This window comes from Musca autumnalis, unplaced genomic scaffold, assembly GCF_047663935.1.
Source record: "Musca autumnalis isolate F117 unplaced genomic scaffold, ASM4766393v1 scaffold_5, whole genome shotgun sequence".
NCBI lineage: Eukaryota > Metazoa > Arthropoda > Insecta > Diptera > Muscidae > Musca > Musca autumnalis.
This window is the reverse complement of record NW_027412088.1, coordinates 70,874,671-70,896,225: the sequence shown is the minus strand read 5'-3', so window position 1 is coordinate 70,896,225 and position 21,555 is coordinate 70,874,671. Positions and strand designations below refer to the sequence as shown.

The 21,555-nt window shown below is 34.8% G+C and overlaps 1 protein-coding gene across 4 annotated transcripts in view; it reads right to left on the bottom strand.

Annotated features, from left to right (window-relative positions):
* Nucleotides 1-1,300: 1,300 nt before the first annotated feature.
* The window catches only part of Gdap2 (ganglioside induced differentiation associated protein 2), a 291,983-nt gene continuing 271,728 nt past the window's right edge, over nt 1,301-21,555 (bottom strand). For 3 of the 4 annotated variants that reach the window (XM_073956445.1, XM_073956446.1, XM_073956447.1), the window contains 4 exons: nt 7,155-7,308; nt 6,955-7,094; nt 2,649-2,703; nt 1,301-2,571 (listed from right to left, as the gene is read on the bottom strand). In XM_073956445.1, the coding sequence (XP_073812546.1) occupies nt 2,377-2,571; nt 2,649-2,703; nt 6,955-7,094; nt 7,155-7,308 (544 nt within the window). In that variant the 3' untranslated portion in view covers nt 1,301-2,376. Of the gene's footprint in view, nt 2,572-2,648; nt 2,704-3,444; nt 3,660-4,764; nt 5,311-5,929; nt 6,121-6,205; nt 7,095-7,154; nt 7,309-21,555 lie in introns of those variants that run through there. The other variant, XR_012408498.1, reaches the window with a different exon arrangement.

The window sequence follows — 21,555 nt, the reverse complement described above, 5'->3', positions numbered from 1 at the left end:
ACGGACGTACATTGCTAAATCGACTCCAAATTGTCTGAAACGGATTTCGTCCAAACATACTTGGAGTCTAAAACCATTATTTCGATGATGCACATTTTTCTCGTATGAAAGTGTATATACCCTCGATAGATGCTGAGGGTATAAAAATTGTATGCGGATAAAACCGCTTCGATTCCGGTATTGGAGGAAAACATCAGACGTGTTATTCGCCAGTTACCAGTCGAAAAGCTTGAACGAGTCATTGAAAATTGGACGCAACGGATGGACCGTCTGAGGCGTAGCTTCGGACAATATTTGTTCTTTCAAATGATAATAAACATTCCCCCCATTCAATTTGATTTTTTGTGTTTTTTTTTTTTAAAGAAAATAGAAACCTCTAAATCGATCACCCTTTATAATAGTAATTGTTCCACAAACATTTCAGGAGGGACAAGGGAAGTCTCCCTCTCATATCAATGAGTACACATCGATTCATATTAGCTCAATAACATAGGACCTGTGGTCCTATGCTCCTTATATGAGTTTAAAGGACCAAATATATATCGAACTTATTGCTTATAGCTGTCCATATAGTATATATGTAGGTTTTAGTCGAACCGGTGTTGCCCAATTTTATGAATTTCGAGGATTTTTTGACAAATTTTCGAACCGGTTTGCTATAATTTTGTATTTTGAGTAGTCAGAGGATAGAAAGCACAACGATGACTCCCCATGTGAATTCTTTTAAGTAGTGTTGCAACATTTTCCTCTGAAGTGGATGTAAATTGGTATTTTGGAATCTCGGTATAAAACCTCCACACAGAAAATGATCAGTATAAAGTGATTATCATTAGTTAGGATATTATTATCCTCCAAGGAATTAGACTTAAAGTAGAGGAAGAACTTAGTAGTTTCTAAGTGTTGATATTTATTTAAATACTGAAAATATTTCAGATTTATTTCAAATCCGAAATTAGCAGTTTAATTATTTCAAAGGTCTCTTTTTTGTCTGCAAATTGTAAGGTTGATCTCTAATGAAGATAATGTACTAATAAATAAAAACATAAATAACAAACATAAATAAAAAAATCAACAATTATTTTTTTTAGTTTTTGTTTTTAAATGGTTTGTTTCTTGTCCTTTCTTTATTATTATTATTCTTTTTAAGGGCTACAACAAATTTTCTTGGATTTATTTGATGATTTTCTTCAGTTTTGTTTCTGTGTTTGCTTTTCGTTACATTATCATCAAAAAATGGTTTATTTGTTTTATTATTTTTATTATTTATAACTAACGTTTCTAAATTAAATATTAGCGTTGGTTTTTTTTCTTTTGAAAATGTTTAATGTGTGATTTTTATAGTTTTTTTCATGATTTATAACAATATATAATAATATAATAATAATGTGGAGTTTTTTTTTATTTCATTCTAAATATTTTTGTTGTTTTTGTTTTTTTTTTTTTTTTTCATAAAAAGGTACATCATTTTTTAGTTCAACATTTGTTTGGTTTTTGTTCAACTGTTTTTTATTTTAATTTTTATTTTCTTGTTTTTGTTATTATGTCCGTCCCAAACTCTACTTTACAATATATGCATCATGTTTGTATATGTGTGTATGTATGTAGATGGCGTTTTTTTATTTATAGTTTGGGCTATGCTAAAAAGTTTAGTTTTTTGTTTAGTTAGTTAAGGATTGTAGTCGGCTTCTTGATTTTCCATTCCATTTAAATTTCTTTTGTTTGGCCAATAACACTTCTTCTTCTATTTTGGAATATTCGAAATGTAATGGCTTATTCTTTTTCAGCTATTCAATATATTTGTTGTATATATATGTATGTATGTATGGTATGTAACGGCATGTAAGTATGTATTGTATATATATGTTTATAGTGTTGTTGTTGTATATAATAGGTAGGTATATCTTACTTCATTATTAGTATTAGTTTAAGTTTAATAATGGGGGGCTAGGGGTAAGATGGAGGGAGGGGTATGGTTTTGCGGTTTTCAGGTTATTTTCTTCGTATTGCATAACACTTTCCATAGACAGAGACTGTTTTTTTGTGGCTGTTGTTGTTTTTGTTCGTCTTCTTCTTCTTCATTGACTGACATAATGATGTACACCAGTACTACAAGACAAGTGGAGGACTTTTTTTGTGTTAGTGATTGTGTTGTTGTGTTTTGGGGGGGTTTCGTTTGGTTTGCTGGCTTGGGCACAAGGACTTTCCTTTCCAAAAAGGACCACAAGGTTGACGGAAAAAGGCTTCTTTGTTGATTTGTTGTTGGTTTTTATATTTATAAATGTATGTGGAAGGATTTCACTTGTTTAGTTAAGTTTTTGTTGGTTGGTTTTTTGTTTGGGTTGCTATTTAAACAGCCTCTGGTCTGATGATTGTAGTCTATGACGTAGTCGTCTGTGTTTGCGGTGTAAAATAGTGTATGCCATTTGTGGCCATATCGTATTCTGTTATATATGCGGGAATTTCTAATTGATCTTTAGTTATTGCGGAATACAGATGTTCAACGCCTGGTAGGGAGTGTACCTTGGCTTTAATGGCTGGTGCCATGAATGTAGTAAACCACCAGGTCATCATCTAAGTGAATGAGAAGAGAAAGACATAGAGAGATTAATGCTGTGATATTTTGAAATAAAATTTTTCCTAAACATTACCTTTGTCCAGAATGTGGGATGTACAATGTAGAAGGCTTTCAGATTCTTTTTGTATCTAAAGAAATAATGAAAAAATTGTGATTAAAAAAAGAAATTGTCATTTTTTGGTTAATATGGTGTGTGTGGTTTAAAATTTATGTGTCGGTCAAAACTCAATTTCCTTTAAAAAAAACCCCGATTCAATTCTGCCAATTTTTTTTTCTATAGAAAACAAAGTCAGATCCGACAACCTTTTCTATAGAAAAATTAAATTTACAGACAATTTTTTACAGAAAAAGTTATTACAGAGTGGATTCAGTTCAGTTCTTTATAAAAACGCCGATTTGGTGATTTTTTTTGAAGTGGACTCAGTGAATAATTTCTATAGATTCTGAGAAAGTCTAGCGCCAAAGTGTTGGGCCCTGGCGGTATTACCATGGTAATGTTGAATCAACTGGATGAGCCGCCGATTGAGTGTCTTACGAAAGTTCTCAATTTGTCGCCAGCCATCCAACCATCGCACCCGAACTCTGGAAAATGGGCAAGGTGGTCATCGTACTGAAGCCAACAACAATGATGATTTATTTTATCAAAATGATTTATATCTTATTTGCGTCTCTTGTGTCCTCCAAAAATCCCCTTTTTGAGTCCTCATAAAATCGGCGATTTATTTCCTCTTTAAGTCCTTCTGGAAATCCACGTTTGCCGTCCTCTGTGGCAAGCCTTTTTTGGATCCTCATAAAACTCTTTTAAAAAGTCACCTTCATTTGCATTTCAGGGCTCCATAACTCTAAAAAAACCACGTCACACTAAAAACCAAATCAATGAAGTTTTCCTATAGAAATAGCCAATTCAGCTAAGTTTTTATATAGAAGAATCCAATTAAACGTAATTTTTCTTAGAAAAGGACAATTACACGAATCAGATTCTATAGGAAAAGCTAATTCAGCGATGTTTTTCCATAAAAAAATAAATTTCTGCGAAGATTGCTACAAAAAAATCGAATTCAGCGGTACTGTTTCATAGTAAACACTAATTCAGCGAAGTTTTGCTATAGAAAAATCAATTTCGGCGGTGATGTTCCACACTAAAAATCAATTCAGCAGAGGTTTTCTGTAGAAAAAGCCAATTCAGCTAAGTTTTTTTTACAGAAGAATCCAATTCAGCGACATTTTGCTTTAGAAAAAGGCGACTCAACGAATCTGTTTCTATAGAAAAGGCTATTTCAGCGATGTTTTCTATGAAAAAGTCAATTTCGGCGAAGCTTTAAACAGAAAAATATAATTCTGCGGTGATGTTCCATAGAAAAAAATAGAAAAATCAGTTACGACGAATCATTCTAGAGAAAAGAAAACCAAGTCAACGAAGATTTGCTATAAACGACATTTAAAAAAAATCAATTCCAGAGGTGATGTTCCATAGTAAGAACCAATTCAGCAGAGCTTTTCTATAGAAAAAGCTAATTCGGCTATGTTTTTGCTATAGAAGAATCCAATTCAGCTACATTTTTCTTCAGAAAAAGGCGATTCAACAAATCTTTTTCTAAGAATAGGCTATTTCAGCGATGTTTTCTATAGAAAAATCAATTTCGGCGAAGGTTTCAACAGAAAAAGCCAATTCAGCGGTGATGTTCTATAGTAAAAACCAATTCAGAGAAGTTTTTCCATAGATGTTGGATTCAGCAATATTTTTCTTTAGAGAAATCCAATTCAGCATTTATGTTTCGCAGTAAAACAAATTCAGTGTTGATGTATTATAGTAAAAACCAATTCAGCGATGTTTTTCTATAGGTATATAAATTTCGGCGAAGTTTTCGACAGAAGAAGCCAATTCAGCGGTGATGTTCTATAGTAAAAACAGAAGAAGCCAATTCAGCGGTGATGTTCTATAGTAAAAACCAATTCAGCAGAGTTATTCTATGTACAAAACCTATTCAGCCGATGCTTTTCTATTGGAACATCAATTTCGGAGAAGTTTTCTAACGAAAAGGCCAATTCAGCGGTGGTGTTTCATAGTAAAAACGAATTCAGCGACATTTTTCTTTAGAAATAGGCAATTCAGCGTTGATGCTTCATAGTAAAAAGCAATTCAGCGATGTTTTTCTATAAAAATATTAAATTTCGGCGACGTTTTATACAGAAAAAGTCAATTCAGCGGTGATGTTCTATAGTAAAAACCAATTCGGCGAAATTATTCTATGTAAAAAACTAATTCAACGATTTTTTCTATTGGAACATCAATTTTGGAGAAGTTTTCTAACGAAAAAGCCAATTCAGCGGTGATGTTTCATAGTAAAAACGAATTCAGCGACATTTAAAAAAGGCAATTCAGCGATGTTTTTTTTAGAAATATTAAATTTCGGCGAAGTTTTCTACAGAAAAAGTCAATTCAGCGGGGGATGTTCTATAGTAAAAAACCAATTCAACAGAGTTATTCTATGTAAAAACTAATTCAGCGATGTTTTTCTATTGGAACATCAATTTCGGAGAAGTTTTCTTACGATAAAGCCAATTCAGATGTGATGTCCCATTGTGAAAGCCAATTCAGCAGAGTTTTTCTATAGAAAAGACCAATTCAGCCAAAGAAAAAAAAAAATGCAAAAATGCAATTGTCTTTATAAAAATACAATCTAGAAAAAGCTTATCCTCCTATGTTTTTCTTTAGAGCTTTTTGTAGGGCGAACCTTTCCAAACCAAAAAAAAAAATCAGGGATTATATTTCCCATTTAAATCCAATTCAGCGAAGTTTTTTATTTAGAAAAAGTTAATTCAGCGATGTTTTATAGAAAAATCAATTTCACGAAGCCTTCTACTGAAAAATCCAATTCAGCGTTGATGTTGCATAGTAAAAACCAGTTCAGCAGAGTTTTTCTATAGAAAATACCTATTCGGCCAAAGAAGAATAATGGATTCATCGACAGTTGTCTTTATAAAAATTGAATCTACAAAAAGCTAATTCAGCAAGAGCTTTTTGTATGGCGAAACTTTCCAAAAGAAAAAGAAAACAATACAGGGATGATATTTCCCTATTAATCTATTCATCTAAGTTTTTTATTTATAAAAAGTTCATTCAGCGTTATTTTCTTTTATAGAAAAATCAATTTCGACGAAGGTTTCTACAGAAAAAACCAATTCAGCGGTGATGTTCCGTAGTAAGAACCAATTCAACAGAGTTTTTCTTTAGAAAAAAAAAACAAATCAGTCAAAGAAGAATGCAATTAAGCCACAGTTGTCTTTATAAAAATACAATCTAGAAAAGCTAATTCAGCGAAGTTCTTCTAAAGAGCTTTTTGTACAGCTAACCTTTCTAAAGAAAAAAATCAATTCAGGGATGATATTTCCCATTTAAATTCAATTCAGCGAAATTTTTCTATAGATAAAGTTAATTCAGCGATGTTTTTTTATAGAAAAATCAACTTCGTCGAATCTTTTTACTGAAAAAAGCCAATTCAGCGGTGATGTTCCGTAGTAAAACCAAATTTTGCAGAGTTTTTCTGTAGAAAAAGTCAATTCAGCCGAGTGTATCTCTAGAAGAATGCAATTCAGCGAAAGAAGATTCTCTATAGAAAAGATTTCTACATTATAATCCAATCCAGCAAAGTTTTTTTTTATAGAAAAAGCTAATTCATAAATGTTTTTCTAAAGAAAAATCAATATCAGCGAAGAATTCTAAAAAAACAATTCAGCAAAGTGTTGTTAATTTAATTTAAATTTTGACCCTATGCTCCACAGGGAGTGAAGAATAACAGAAGAAGAAGTGTTGCTAAAAAAGCGAATTCAGCACAGATTTTCTATAGGAAAACCAATTCGGCGATATCGTTCTTCAGAAAAAGCCAAATCAAAGAATCTGCTTGTATAGAAAAAGTTAATTCAGCGATGTTTTTTCCATTGAAAACCCTATTTCAGCGAAGTTTACTACAGAAAAGTCCAATTCAGCGAATATATTACATAGTAAAAACCAATTCAGCGAACTTTAAAACAATTAACAATTAAGTTATGTTTGTGTATACAAAAATGCAAGTTAGGAGAAATTGCCCCGAAAACCCCAATTCAGCTATACTTTGCTATAGAAAATACAACTCAGCGGCAGTTTTATACAGAAGCATTTGTTAAGTTTTTCTTTAGAAATTAACAAAGCTCTTATATATGAAGTAGGGAAGTTTTCCCACAGAAAATCAAATTTTTGGCTTATCTTTCAACATTTTCAATAGAAAAAGCTTATTCATTGAAGCTTTTCTATTTAGTGAGGGTTTACTACAGAAAAGGGTTATGTGAAGTTTTTTATTTTGTAGAAAACGATTTTTATATATAAATCTTCAACAACTTACTTGTAAGGCAATACACTGTAAACATCGCGCAACCAATGTAGCGATGGATAATTATTTGTTGTGGTCAATGTGTGGAAGTAAGCAATGACATAGTCTCCTTTAACGATGGGATCCAAGAGTTTTATCAAATATAATAAGGCCTAAAATAAAAAAACCAATATTAATAATAATAACAATAACCAGCTGGTAGTATTAATTACCTTTTCCAAATCGATATTGTGTGCTGGGAACCATTTACCGCAAAACACTATCACTGGTCTGCCCAAACGATCAACACCGCTCTGATATAAACAGCCAATGCCGGATACTTCGCTTAGATCTTCAATTTGAGCACGATGTAAGAGACGTTCATATCTGCAAATGGAAACAAAAATAACAACAAAGGGGTTTTAATAGCTTGTTAACAATGAATGATCAAAGATGTTAATAAACAAAATTGTTATTATCGAAATACAATTAACAAACAAATTTAAATAGGCTGCCGTTTAAATCGATTTCGCACATTTCATGAAAACAAAATTTACAGATGAAAAATATTTCTTCTTCACCATGGAATTCTGCCAATGATTATGATAATGTTAATTGAATATAAACAGGGTAAGTCATATTTTCGGTACGAAATGCTTTGAAGAAATGATTTATTTTATTGGTGTTAAATAAAATTGAATTTTTGAAATATTTTTATTTTGGATATTAAACAGAGAGGGGGGTTTGCATAAAATTGAAAACAGAAGTGTGGAATTCATATATTATGTTTGCTTTTAATTTTAAAATATTAAAAAATAACAAGTAAAAAGTCGTTAAGTTCGGCCGGGCCGAACTTTTTATACCCTCCACCATAAAATAGTCTTAATTAAAATGGAATAATTAGGGTCCTTTTACAATTTTAGGTGGAACAACTTTTCGACAATGGATAGACTCCTACTGCCTCCCACTATTGCTTGAAAACAAATGTTGGGGCAGCGATAATTCCTTTTGGAGATGAAAACCCTTGGTGTATGTATATTAAAAACCCCGAAGGACAGATGCGCCGTGAGTCGAACTTCAGCGTTATGGCGTGATGAAGTTTTTGCAAGAGACCCTGTAAGCCATCATCAATTAGCATTATATCTTTGTTTGTTGTTTTTGTAGAGCACTTAAGCAACAGTGAACAAAGATATAACGCTAATTCCTGATGGCGCCATAACGCGGAAGTTCGACTCACGGCGGATCTGTCCTTCGGGGTTCATAATATACCCACCAAGGCCTTTCTTCCCTAAGAGGAATTTTCCGTGCCCCAGACTTTCACCTCCATTTTGTTGCACAGTGTTATCTAATCTAATCTAAAAAAAATGTGTTCAGCGAGGTGAAAGTACCATATACGGGGCTATATCAAAGAGTCAACCTATCTTTAAATTTTTTGGCGGAAAAGTTTTATAGCTGCATGGGAACTTCAATAGTGAAATTGAGGGTTGTTTCATCAAAACAATGTAGACCCTCAAAAATGGACCCATGTTGTCGAATTTTAATGAAGAAATTTCGTGACCACTGAAAATTCCCGAAAATCCGGAGGTACAGTTATATGGGGGGATATACCAAAACATGGACCTATATTGACGATTATTTTTGAATAGACAAAATTGTAGCTAAAATTCTCAAAATACGGATCATTACAGCTAGTTCGGTTACAAATTGTGGCTAAAATTCTCAAAATACCGAAAATCGGGAGGTACCGTTATATGGGGGCTATACCAAAACATGGACCTATGTTGACGATGTTTCGTGGAGATGTTTCATGACCTCTGAGAACCCCCAATGTCAAATTGCAGATAGTTCGGTTAAAAATTGTGGCTAAAATTCTCAAAATACCGAAAATCGGGAGGTACCGTTATATGGGGACTATACCAAAACATGGACCTATGTTGACGATGTTTGGTGGAGATGTTTCATGACCACTGAGAACTTCAAATGTCAAATTTCAGATAGTTCGGTTAGAAATTGTGGCTAAAATTCTCAAAATACCGAAAATCGGGAGGTACCGTTATATGGGGGCTATACCAAAACATGGACCTATGCCGATATCCTTTGGGATATAAGTTTCTTGATCATTAGGAACCCTAAGTGCCAAATTATAGCTAATTCGGTCTGCAAATGTGGCGAAGAACGTCAAAATACCTCAAATCCGGATGTACCGTTATATGGGGGCTATACCAAAAAGTGGACCGATGTAGCCCATCTTCGAACTTGACCTGCCTATGGAAAAAAGACCCTCGGGTGCAAAATTTCAGCTCTCTATCTCAATTATTGCGGACGCTAGAGTGATTACAACAGACGGACAGACGGACGGACAGACGGACAGACGGACATGGCTAGATCGTCTTAGAATTTTATCCTGATCAAGAATATATATACTTTATAGGGTCGCAAATGATTAGTTCGATGAGTTACAAACGGAATGACAAACTTAATATACCCTCCATACTATGGTGGAGGGTATAAAAATAATAATATTAAAATAAGACGTGGTGACGTAGGAGATGGAAGATACCAAGGAAAGGTCCTGACCGGCTTTAACATGGCAAAGCCCAGGATTTATCTTGGTCCCTCTTTCATCTAAAGTGGACATTGACTTTCCCGTGGTCTCACCTGGGGAACTCCCTTTAACACCCGTTAAAGGTAGTGAGCTAACATGTGCCGCGCGTTCACCCATAAGAACGTTAAAAACGTAGCTGCCATGATACAAAACATGAGTTTGGTTGCGGATTTGTAGTTGGTCGGAGGTTAAAATATCTGGTCCCAGCTTCACCCCAGTGAATGAAAGACTCGCTGCAATTCGATTAAAAGCAAAATCCTTTAACATCAGCTGTATTTGCGCTCATGCTCCCACTGAATACAAGGACGAACAGACCAAAGATATATTTTACGAGCGCTTAGAAGAAACTTATGACCGTTGCCCTGCCCATGACATTAAAATTATTCTAGGCGATTTTAATGCCAAAATTGGAAAGGAGAATATCTTTGGCCCAACAGTCGGGAAATTCAGTCTCCACAGTGAAACATCTGACAATGCTATGAGGCTGATAGACTTTGCAGCTGCAAAAAACATGGTAATTAGCAGTACCAGATTTAAGCATCTCGATATTCATAAGGGCACCTGGCTGTCTCCAGATCAAAGAACAAGTAATCAAATTGATCATGTTGTGATAGATGGATGTACGAGCGTGTTGGATGTATGATCGTTCCGTGGTGAACCATAGACTCGGACCACTACCTTGTTGCTGCAAAGGTACGTACCAGATTAAACGTAGCAAACAAAGTGCGAACAGACACAACACGCAAGTTGGACATCGGTAAGCTGCAATCACAACAGATAGCCACAGCATATTCCACTCAACTGGCCCAACTGCTTAATCAAAGCAATCCTCGTCCCGATAAAATATCAGGACAATGGCACAACTCTATGCAAACAGCCGCAAAATCAGTACTTGTATACCAGAGACCTCCACCAAGGAATCCATGGTATGACCAGGAGTCTCGTGCTGCTACCGAAGAGAAAAATGCGGCATATAAGACTACTCTACATTCAGTAGCAACGCGTAGCGTACGAGAGAGGTATCGGGAGAAAAGGAGAGAGGAGAAACGTCTTTTTCGCAGGAAAAAGAGGGAGACGGAAAAGGGGGAGTGTGAACAAATCGAGATGTACAGGAGACAGAAAGAAGTCCGAAAATTATACGAAAGAGTGAAACATCAAACTGATGGCTTTGGAACTGTCACATCCTTCTGTAGAGACCAGCAAGGTAATCTGGTAACTGATACAGATAGTGTGCTAAGGATATGGAAAGATCATTTTTCCAAACTGTTGGAATCCAATAGTAGCGAAGTCGACGAAGATACCACAGATCCAATCCCAGAAGATGGTATTGAATGGCCGGGTGGTCCAAGATGAGGTAAAGACAGCTATAAACCGGCTGAAGAATAATAAGGCAGCAGGAGCTGACGGTCTACCAGCCGAGCTGTTTGCATCAGCTAGTTAGCTCCATCTGGCAGGAAGAACGCGTATCCGACGACTGGAACTTGAGCATCCTGTGTCCCGTCCATAGGAAAGGAGATACGACTTTATGCTCCAACTACAGGGACATATGTATGTCTTCTCCCTATCGCCTACAAGATAGTGTCAGGGATATTGTGCGAACGACTAAAGCCCATGGTCAACGTAATAATTGGACCATACCAATGCGGCTTTAGACCTGGCAAGTCCACCATTTACAAGACATTTACCATGCGGCAAATCCTGGAGAATACCCAAGAGATGCAGATCGATACCTACCACATTTTTGTCGATTATAAAGCAGCTTTCGACAGCCCGCTACGTTCAAAGGTATTCCAAGCCATGTCTGAATTTGGTATCTCTGCAAAGCTCATTCGACTCTAACTGACAAAAGATCTTCAGTTAAAAATGGAAAGAAACTCTCCGAAGAGTTTTGTACCAAAAAAAAAAAAAGGTTTCAGGCAAGGAGACAGCCTTTCATGTGGTCTTTTAAACATCCTGCTAGAAAAGGCTATACGAGAGGCACACGTAAGTGGGGCCACGCACCAGAACACTACATATCAACTGCTATGCTTTCTTAAGTACATGGAACCGATAATAGTACATCATCAGTACTATAGAGAGTTAATAAAAATACATTTTCTGCAAGCGTCTTGTTTCATTGGCGCCCAACTCAGTGGAAATGTCCCACGAGGTTCCTTTTGAAGCGCACACTGAACACTACATATCAACTTCATTGCTTCCTCAAGTACATGTAACCGGAAATAGTGCATCAGTAGAGCATACAATCTTCGCAATCGTCTTGTTTCACTGACGCCGAACTCAGTGGTCCTTTTAGACGATGGTTCATTTCTGTAGAGCAGTTTGGACACTACATATCAACTTCATTGCTTCTTCGGTAAACCGATAATAGTGCAGAATCAGTACCTAAATTTTCAAATTTTAAGGTCGGTGATAGCGTAATATACAATGCTTCTCTACTTCTTGAACGAGAGTGAAATGAGTTATTTATTAATTATGATTCTTTTTTTCATTTATTCTGATCGATAATATATGGTATCGAAAATGATCATTTGTAAGAGTTATAAACGAATTTGTTAAATTTTTTAAATTTAGATTTCTAAATATATCTGTAAATATTACATGTTGGTAAAATTAGAAATTTGAACAGTTTGGATATTAATATAATTTTTCTAAATAATTGTAGGGTTTTTTATTCTGAGAGTATATAGTAAATCACTATTATTTGCTAAGCAAACATGTAGGAATGTAATTCACGTTAAGGTTTGGTTGGATGCAATTCAAACTTTTACTAACCCGAGCTTGTAAAATGACTTCTGATTCATCGAATTGGGTAAATGAACTTGTATAATCTCATAAAGGAATATTTCAATTCGATTAAAATTAAAGCCCACAATACCTTATCTATCTAGTGTTTGTATTATAATTATTCAAAAGACGTATTAATGTTTTATTTTTATTATTTGTTATTCAAGACACGTTTGCTGGTTTAAGTAGATTAAACCAGTTATATCCTATTTTAATTGATTTCCATTATGTCAATGATCTACTTTAAGGTGTTTATAAAAATGCACTAATATTAAAAAATCAACTTTAGATAAACAAATAATTAAGCGGTCTATATTAGTTGATTCAGCAATAACAATCAATTAGTCGGTATTTTAAAAATTTACTTTAGCTGTTGTAAAAAACATACTGGTCTACGCAGATAACATGCATATAAAGACCTCAGTTATCCACTAAATAATTATACCCTCAGCATTTATGCTAACGAGGATATATAAACGTTCATACGGGCAAAATGTGCCTCATCGAAATAATGCTTTTAGACCCCAAGTATGTTTGGACGAAATGTGTTTCAGACAATTTTGAGTCGAGTTAGCAATGTCCGTCCGTCTGTCTGTCTGGTTGGTGCGCACGATAACTCTCGAACGGATGAACCGATTTGGTCCAAAATTTGGCTTTCGTAATATTTTGTCCAAACTAAGTTTAAGTTCGAAGATGGTTTATATCGGTAAACTCCTTCCGGTACCTCCACAAAAGTTCGGAAATGTTCTGAAAATTTGTGCGCTATATAACTCTTGAAGGGAGTAACCTATAAGGTCCATACTTTGCACATCGTGAAATTTCTACCAAACTTAGATGAGGTTCTAGTGTGGACTCAATCGGTCCACTCCTTCGGATACCACCCACACCCAAAATTTCGGAAAAGTTCAGTTTACGACCTGTTCTAGAATCTCTTTGATTTTTGTTTTAGCAACTTGTATTCACTGCCCCGCTTACGACGGAACATGTCTCAATAGGGACAAGTCCATACTTCCTGAGAAAATAGTCCGAAAGGTGAAAAAAACCCCATTACACCGTGTGTAGTGGTTGGAGCGCAAGACAACTCTCGAACGTATCAACCGATTTGGTCCAAAATTTGGTCTTCGTAATATTTTGTCCAAACTAAGTTTAAGTTCGAAGATGGGCCATATCGGTCCACTCCTTCAGGTACCCACATATGTTAAAAAATGTTCGGAAAAATTTTTCGCACGATAACACTTGAAGGGAGTGACCGATTTGGTCCATACTTTACACATCTTAATAAAATCTACCAGATATAGATCAGGTTCGAATATGGACTATATTTGTCCACACCTTCGGCTACTTCCCACACACAATTTCGGATAAGTTCACTTTAATACCTGCTCTCGGATCACTTTGATTTTTGTTGAATCAACTTGCATTCGCTTCCTCAATTACGATGGTAAAAGTTTTTTAGGGGCAAGTCCATACTTTTTGAGAAAAAAGCTCAAAAGGTGCAAAAACCCTATATGTAGTAAATGGGGGGCACGATTACTCCCGAACTGATCCAGAATGTGACCATCGTCATATTTTTTAGTCATAATTTCAGTTCGTAGGTAGGCTAACCGGTCCCCAACATCCGGTACTTCTCCCGAATATTTAAAAAACGTCACTTAAATGATATGTACGATATATTTTGAGCAAATTTGGTCCAGACTTTGAATCTCCTAATATGTTGTCCAAATTTAGTTCAGCCTAAAGTTTCTACCCCACAAAAGTTTAACATTTGTGTCTGAGTGCAGTTTAAGGTCTGTTTACAGTGATATTATGTTTTCCGTGGAGAAGTCCATGTTTTCTGGCATACTGGTCCAAAAGTTATACGATGACCCACTGAAATGACTAATGGGCTAGATATATATCAAAAAGATATAACTCCCAAAATAAGATCCACTTCCACAATAGATATGTTGGTCCATTCCTTTAAGTACCTCCTCTGCAAGGCCTTTGAACTTTAATCCTAATCCACACTTTCTTCCGCAAGTGCAAATGTCCAAAAAATGCCACAAAATACTGAAAATACCTTAAATAAATTCGATCTGAGCGTTAATGAAAGTTTCAATTCACATAGGCTGAGGGTAAATCTCTGTCGGCAAAGCCTACTGACACTTTTTTCTTCTTCTTCTTTATTTGCCAACCCGTATTCGGGTGTTAGCGATACTTTTTTACTTGTTTTAATTTAAATTTGTGTGTTAGTACTAAGGTGACGACTTTTTATACCCCCGACAATAATATGGAAGGTATAATTAAATTTGTCATTCCGTTTGTAGCACATCAAAATATTCGTCGGAGACCCTATCAGGTATATATATCCTTGATCAGCATAAAAGTCTAAGTCGATATAAACATGTCCGTGTGACCGTCTGTCTATTGAAATCAAGATACAACTCGCAATATTTAAGATAGGGCTTTATTTTTTATTTGGTACAGAAGTTTATATTACTCGTAGAATGTTTGGTATTGAAAATGGGTCCACGTCTTAATGTAGCCCCCATAGAACGGTACCTCCCTATTTTCGGTATTTTCACCGAAATGGCTGCAATTTGGTATTTAGTCTTCGTTGGTGATACTAATCGTCTTTATATATCCCCCATGGAACGGTACCTCCCGATGCTGGGTATTTTCAAGGTTTTGGCCTCAATACACGCAGAGAAAAAAATATGATTGATCCAACAATATTCGAAGAGCAAAATATATATTGTAAAGATATTGTTAAATTCCAAATGTAGTATTGCGATTCCAACAATTGGGTTTTGTTAAATCCAAAAATAGTTTTTGTCAACTGGACAATAGTTCTCTCTTTTCTTCGACAATTTTTACTCTTCTCCCGCTATTCGAGGCCGTGTTGAAAAATAACAATTATGGTGAGTTTTGTTTGTATGACATGATGCCTTTATCTTTGTTTTTGTGAGTATGTATACCAACAATGAGACTCTTGTTTTTATTTGTTTCTGTTTTGTTTCATTCTTCTATCTTCATTGTGCTTTGAGGTTTGGAGTTATACCGGAGTTTGTTATGGTGTTTAATTATTCCTTATGTTGTGGTGGGTGTGCTTGTGGCTTTTTGTTTGCCTTTGTTGTCAACCAATGCAGCAAACCATGTATTGTGTTCATCAATGATTGTAATATTATACGCGACATTTATATCCAAGTTATGTGAAAAGTGTATATGAGAAGTATATACACTCAAAACAAAAATTTCTGGGCTGGTTTTCTGGGTTGACAATACTTTTTGTAAACAAAATTAGATTATGATGGTTCCTACAATCGGTATTGTTAACGATTTTTACAATATTGCGGAAATTCGAAAGTTGTTTTTGTTTTCTATGTTTGGAACAAAAGATGGTATTTTTGGATTTGAATTACAATGTTTGAACAAAACAAATACATTTTTGGAACCAAAACAGATAATTTTGTTCCAACAAAAGCGAAAAATATTTGTTCTATGCGTGTGTATAAAACTTTCCCCAGGAATATGTCGTCTTCATATAGCCCTCATAAAACGGTAACTCCCGATTTTCGGTATTTTGAAAGTTGTGGTCTCAATTCTCCACCAAAATGGCTGCAATTTGGTATTTAGTCTACTTTGGGGGTAAAAAACTGTCAACCTGAAATTTGACGGTATAGGTTCACGCCTTCACATAGCCTCATAGAACGGTACCATCTGATTTTCGGTATTTTGAAGGTAGTGGTCTGCATATAGCCCCATTAGAATGGTACGTTCCGATTTTCGATATTCTGAAGGTTGTGGGCTAAATATCCCACCGAAATGGTTAAAATTTGGTATTTAGACTTCGTTGAGTGTATAAAGTCCAACAGAAAGTTGTCGCTATTTGTCCACTTCTTCATATAGCTCCCATAGAACGGTACCCGCGATTTTCGGTATTTTGTATATTTCAGCCACATTATTCATTCGAAATGGCAAAAATTTAATATTTTGTCCTCTTTTGAGCAGCAAAACTTCCATCAATTTTTCGGTGCAGGTCGACGTTTTGATAGAAAGGTACTTGAGGCATTTGAGGTTGTGAAATAATCACACACTAGGATGATATATTAGGGTTATGACTTTTTGACAACCTCGTATACCTGTATCATATTTTGATGAGTTTTTATCTACGATTATATAAAATCTTAATTATAAAGTGATTCAATAAAAAAGGTTGCGTACAATGTCATTTGAAGAATTGTCCGTATCAGCTTTTTGGCAAACTTTTGAAGTTACTGTAAGCAGGTATATAACTGAAACGAAGTCAAGGAGCCACAAGACATAACCAAAATGACATAACCTTTTGCTTCTCATTAAATTTATCATCATATCATTACATAAACATATATCATTTTATATCATAGATAATTTAATTTCATATATCATATCAATTAAAAGTGGTTTATGCGGGACTTTTTTAATATTTAAATGGAATAGTAGCCATTATAGTCAATAATAGGCAAAAGGTCATAAATTCGAGCAAAAGGAAATATTTCTTTGCATTTCATAAAATTTTAAAATTGTTTTTCTTTTTTCAAAGTGGTTTGTGCATGGTCTTTTTTAATACTTAAATAGAATAAACGTTATTTTAGTAATTAATAGGCAAATGTCATTCATTCCCGCTACAGGAAACTATTTTGGAGAAAAAAGGTCAAAGAGTCATAACCCTAGTGTACATACAATGTGGTATCACACAGTCGACTTTGTCCGACTATAAAATTTGTTTACTTATTTTTTGCTTTGCTATAATTTGTTTTTCAAAAAAATATATATTTTATAAACGCTTACAGGTTAAATATGCATGACTAAGCCGCTTGGTCAGAGGAAAGCTTTGTTATTGATTATCGTTACAGATGTAATTGATCCATTTAGATTGGAAATATATACATATATGTACACGTTTACATAAGATCTAATTCATACATACGTACATATGAACGTATTATATTACATGTATGTAACTATTAACGTTAAATTTATTTAACAAAATATGAATTCTAAATAACAATAAATAGAGTAGCAGTAACAGCACCAGTTGACTCGACAATTGTTTACTAGACCAGAGAGAGAGTATTTAGTATGTAAATTGTTGTTCCGTATTTGCGTTTGTTTTGTTTTCTTTATGGCATTTTGTTTTTGTGCTGATGTTGACGTTGTTGTTTAATCATTAATTCTAATCTACATTCATACAATTTGCCGCATTATTTTATATGGTATGTGGAGACAGTTTGTTTGGAGCCTTTGGGTTCATATGTTATTCATTTTTTTACATTTTTTGCAAGTTAGCGTGATGGAAATTTCAAATAAGAATTTATTCAGATCAAAAGGTTAAAGTTCTTGTCGTAAGACCATGGAGTCAGTTTTGGGGTAGCAGATATACTATTTTTGGAAACTCGAGCTTTAGGGTGTTGTTATGGGTTATATGTTGAAAAATATCAACTATATGGAGTTTTAAAATGAAATAGTTGTATTATTCAAAATTGTGATGTACCAAAATATGTCTATAGCACTCTTATTGTGATATTGAAATCAGTTTACGATTGATTTAAAGAAAAATATCGCAAAAATCGTAATAAATTGAAAACCCCAATATATCATTCTTTAGATCGACCCTTAAATCGATTCATTTCGCATTATAGAAACCCTGAATCCTCAATTTTAGGTCCCTTGAATAACGAATTATAAGAATTCTGCTTTATTTTGTTTCTTTCTTATTTCGATACTTTAAGAGGTATACCGCTAATTTCGAGATCAACTCTAAAGCTTCTGGAACATATTAAGGAGAGCAAACCCACACGCAGAGAAAAAATATTTGTCGCTTTTGTTGGAACAACAATATCTATTTTTGTTCCAACAATTCATTTGTTTTGTTCAAGCATTGCAATTGCAAATCCAAAAATACAATCGTTTGCTCCAAACATACAAAACAAAAACAACTTGCGAAATTCTTCAACATTGTAAAAATCATTGACAATACCTATGGTAAGAACTATCATAATCTGGAATTTTTACAAAAACTATTGTCAGCACACAAAACTTGTTACTGAAATTTTTGATTTGATCGTATATAATTCTCATATACACTTTCCACATAACTTTGGTATAAATGTCACGTATAATATTATGAGCATTGACAAACACTACACATGGTCAGGTTTTGCCAGGGACTGGATTCTTGTTCTATGAAAATTTAAAATGAAAAATATTTTCTTTATAATTTTTTTTCATTTGACATTTATTTCCTTTATAAAAGTTTTCATTTCAAATTTTCATAGAACCAGAATTTAGCCCCTGGTCTAACTAAAAAGACAACAAATTGAATGAAGAAAATTTTGTCCAGCAGACAACAACTATTGTTGGATACGACAAAAACAATTGTTGTAATTAACAAAAACCATTGTTGGACTCACAATACTACATGGGGAATCTAACAATATCTTTACAATACATATTTTGCTCTTCGAGTATTGTTGGATCAATAATATTTTTTCCTCTGCGTACGACCCGGGGTATGCACCAACCATTTTTTATTTCATATTTATACCCTCCACCATAATATGGAGGGTATAATTAAATTTGTCAATCCGAATGTAACACATCGAAATATTCATCGGAGACCCTATAAGGTAGATATATTCTTGATCAGGGTAAAATTCTAAGTCAATGTAACCATGTCCGTCTGTCCGTCCGCCCGTCTGTTGAAATCAAGATATAGCTCGCAATTTTTAAGATAGAGCTTTGTAATTTGGTATAGAAGTTTCTATTACTCCTAGGATGTTTGGTATTGCAAATTGGCTATATCGGTCCACGTTTTGACATAGCCCCCATAGAATGGTACTACCAGATTTTCGGTATTTTGAAGGTTTTAGCTTCATTATCACACAGAAATGACTGAAATTTGATACTTAGTCTTCGTTGGGGGTATAAAACTTTTCCCCCCGAATTTTGTCGGTATAGGTCCATGCTTTCATATAGCCCCCATAGAACGGTACCTCCCGATTTTCGGTATTTTGAAGGTTGTGGCATCAATATTCTTCCAAAATGGCTGAAATTTGGTATTTAGTCTTCGTTGGTATAAAACTTTCCCCCAGAAATGTGTTGGTACAGGTCCACGCCTTACTATAGCCCCCATAGAACGGTACCTCTCGATTTTCAGTATTTTGAAGGTTGTGGCTTCAATACTCCATTTGGGGTATAAAACTTTCCGTATGAAATTTGTCTGTATAAGTCCACGTCTTCATATAGTCCCCATAGAACAGTACCTTCCGGTTTGCGTTATTTTGAAGGTTGTGGACTCAATATTCCACCGAAATGGCTGAAATTTGGTATTTAGTCTTCATTTGGAGTATAAAACTTTCCACATGAAATTTGTCGGTATAAGTCCACGCCTTCATATAGCCCCCATAGAACGGTACCTCCCGATTTTCGGTATTTTGAAGGTTGTGGCCTCAATATTTTTCCGATATGGCTGAAATTTGGTATTTTGTCTTCGTTGGTGGTATAAAACTTTCCCCTAGAAATGTGTCGGTACAGGTCCACGCCTTAATATAGCCCCCATAGAACGGTTCCTCCAGATTTTCGGTATTTTAAATGTAATGGCCACAATTATCCATGGAAATGTCTGAAATTGGGTATTTAGTCTTCGTTGATCGTATAAAACTTACTCCCAGAAATGTGTCGGTACAGGTCCACGCCTTAATGTAGCCCCCATAGAACGGTATCACCCTATTTTCGGTATTTTGAAGGTTATGGCCCAATTATCCATCGAAATGACTGAAATTTGGTATTTAGTCTTAGTTGGGGGTGTTCATTATTTATATTTAGTCTTCGTTTATGGTTTAACAATTTCCCCCAGAAATATGTCGGCATAGGTCCACGCCTTCATATAGACCCCCATAGAACGGTACATCCCAGTTTTCGGTATTTTGAAAGTTATGGCCTCAATATTCCATCGAAATGGCTGAAATTTGGTATTTAGTCTTCGTTGGGCGTGCAAAACTTTCCACCTGAAATTTGTAGGTATAGGTCCACGCCTTCATTGAAGAGTACCTCCCGATTTTGGGTATTTTGAAGCTTGTGGCTTTAATATTCCACCGAAATGGCGGAAATTTGGTATTTAGTCTTCGTTGGTGGTATAAAACTTTCACCCAGAAATGTGTCGGTAGAGGTCCACGCTTTCATATAGCCCCCGTAAAACGGTACCTCCCGATTTGCGGTATTTTGAAAGTTGTGGACTCCATATTCCACCGAAATGGCTGAAATTTTAAATCTCTACATTCAATATTCCACAGAAATTCGGTATTTAGTCTCTGTTGGGGGTGCAAAACTCCCCACCTGAAATTTTTAGGTATAGGACCACGCCTTCACATTGCCCCCATTGAAGAGCACTTCCCGATTTTTGGTATTTTGAAGGTTGTGGCTTCAATCTTCCACCGAAATGACTGATTTGGTATTTAGTCTTCGTCGGTTGTATACAAATTTCCTCCCGAAATTTGTCCGTACAGCTTCACGTCTTCATATAGCCCCCATAGAACGTTACCTCTCAGTTTTCGGTATTTTGGAAGTTAGGCACATTGCTTTACCGAAATTGCTGGAATTTGTCATTTAGTCTTCTTCTTCATAAAAAAATTGAAACTATTTGTTCTGTTGTACTTCAATACAACTCTTGGTGGAGGGTATAAAAAGTTCGGCCTCGTCGAATTTAACGCAGTTCTTACTTGTTTTTCTTTCTTCAATTCTATTTTAAATGTTACTTCTCGGATTTTGTTTTAAATTTTTGTTTTCTTAATTCCTATTATGAAATTAAGACTTAAATTTTTGTTTGCAAAGTTAACACCTATTTGCAGTGCAACAAAAAAACAATGCAATTGTTTATATAATTAACAAAATCAAATAAAAGCTACTGATTTTTTACGACTACTCGTACATACAAACAAGCAATGAAATCTGAAAACATTATGAAAATGCAAACTGACTACAGAACAAATATTACGGATAGTAATACCCGCGCCAGTCAGTTAGCCGTCGTCGTCTCTGCTGTGTTAACTGATAATGAATTGCCACTACTACAACAATAATAACAATAAAACCATATTTATCCAGTAAATATTTAAATAAATGACACGTATTTCCAAAAACGAATGAGAAGAGAGATAAGTAGACTGCAGCATCTGCTGCAGAGTTAAAAAAAAAAAAACAAATAAAATGATGAAAGAAAGAAACCC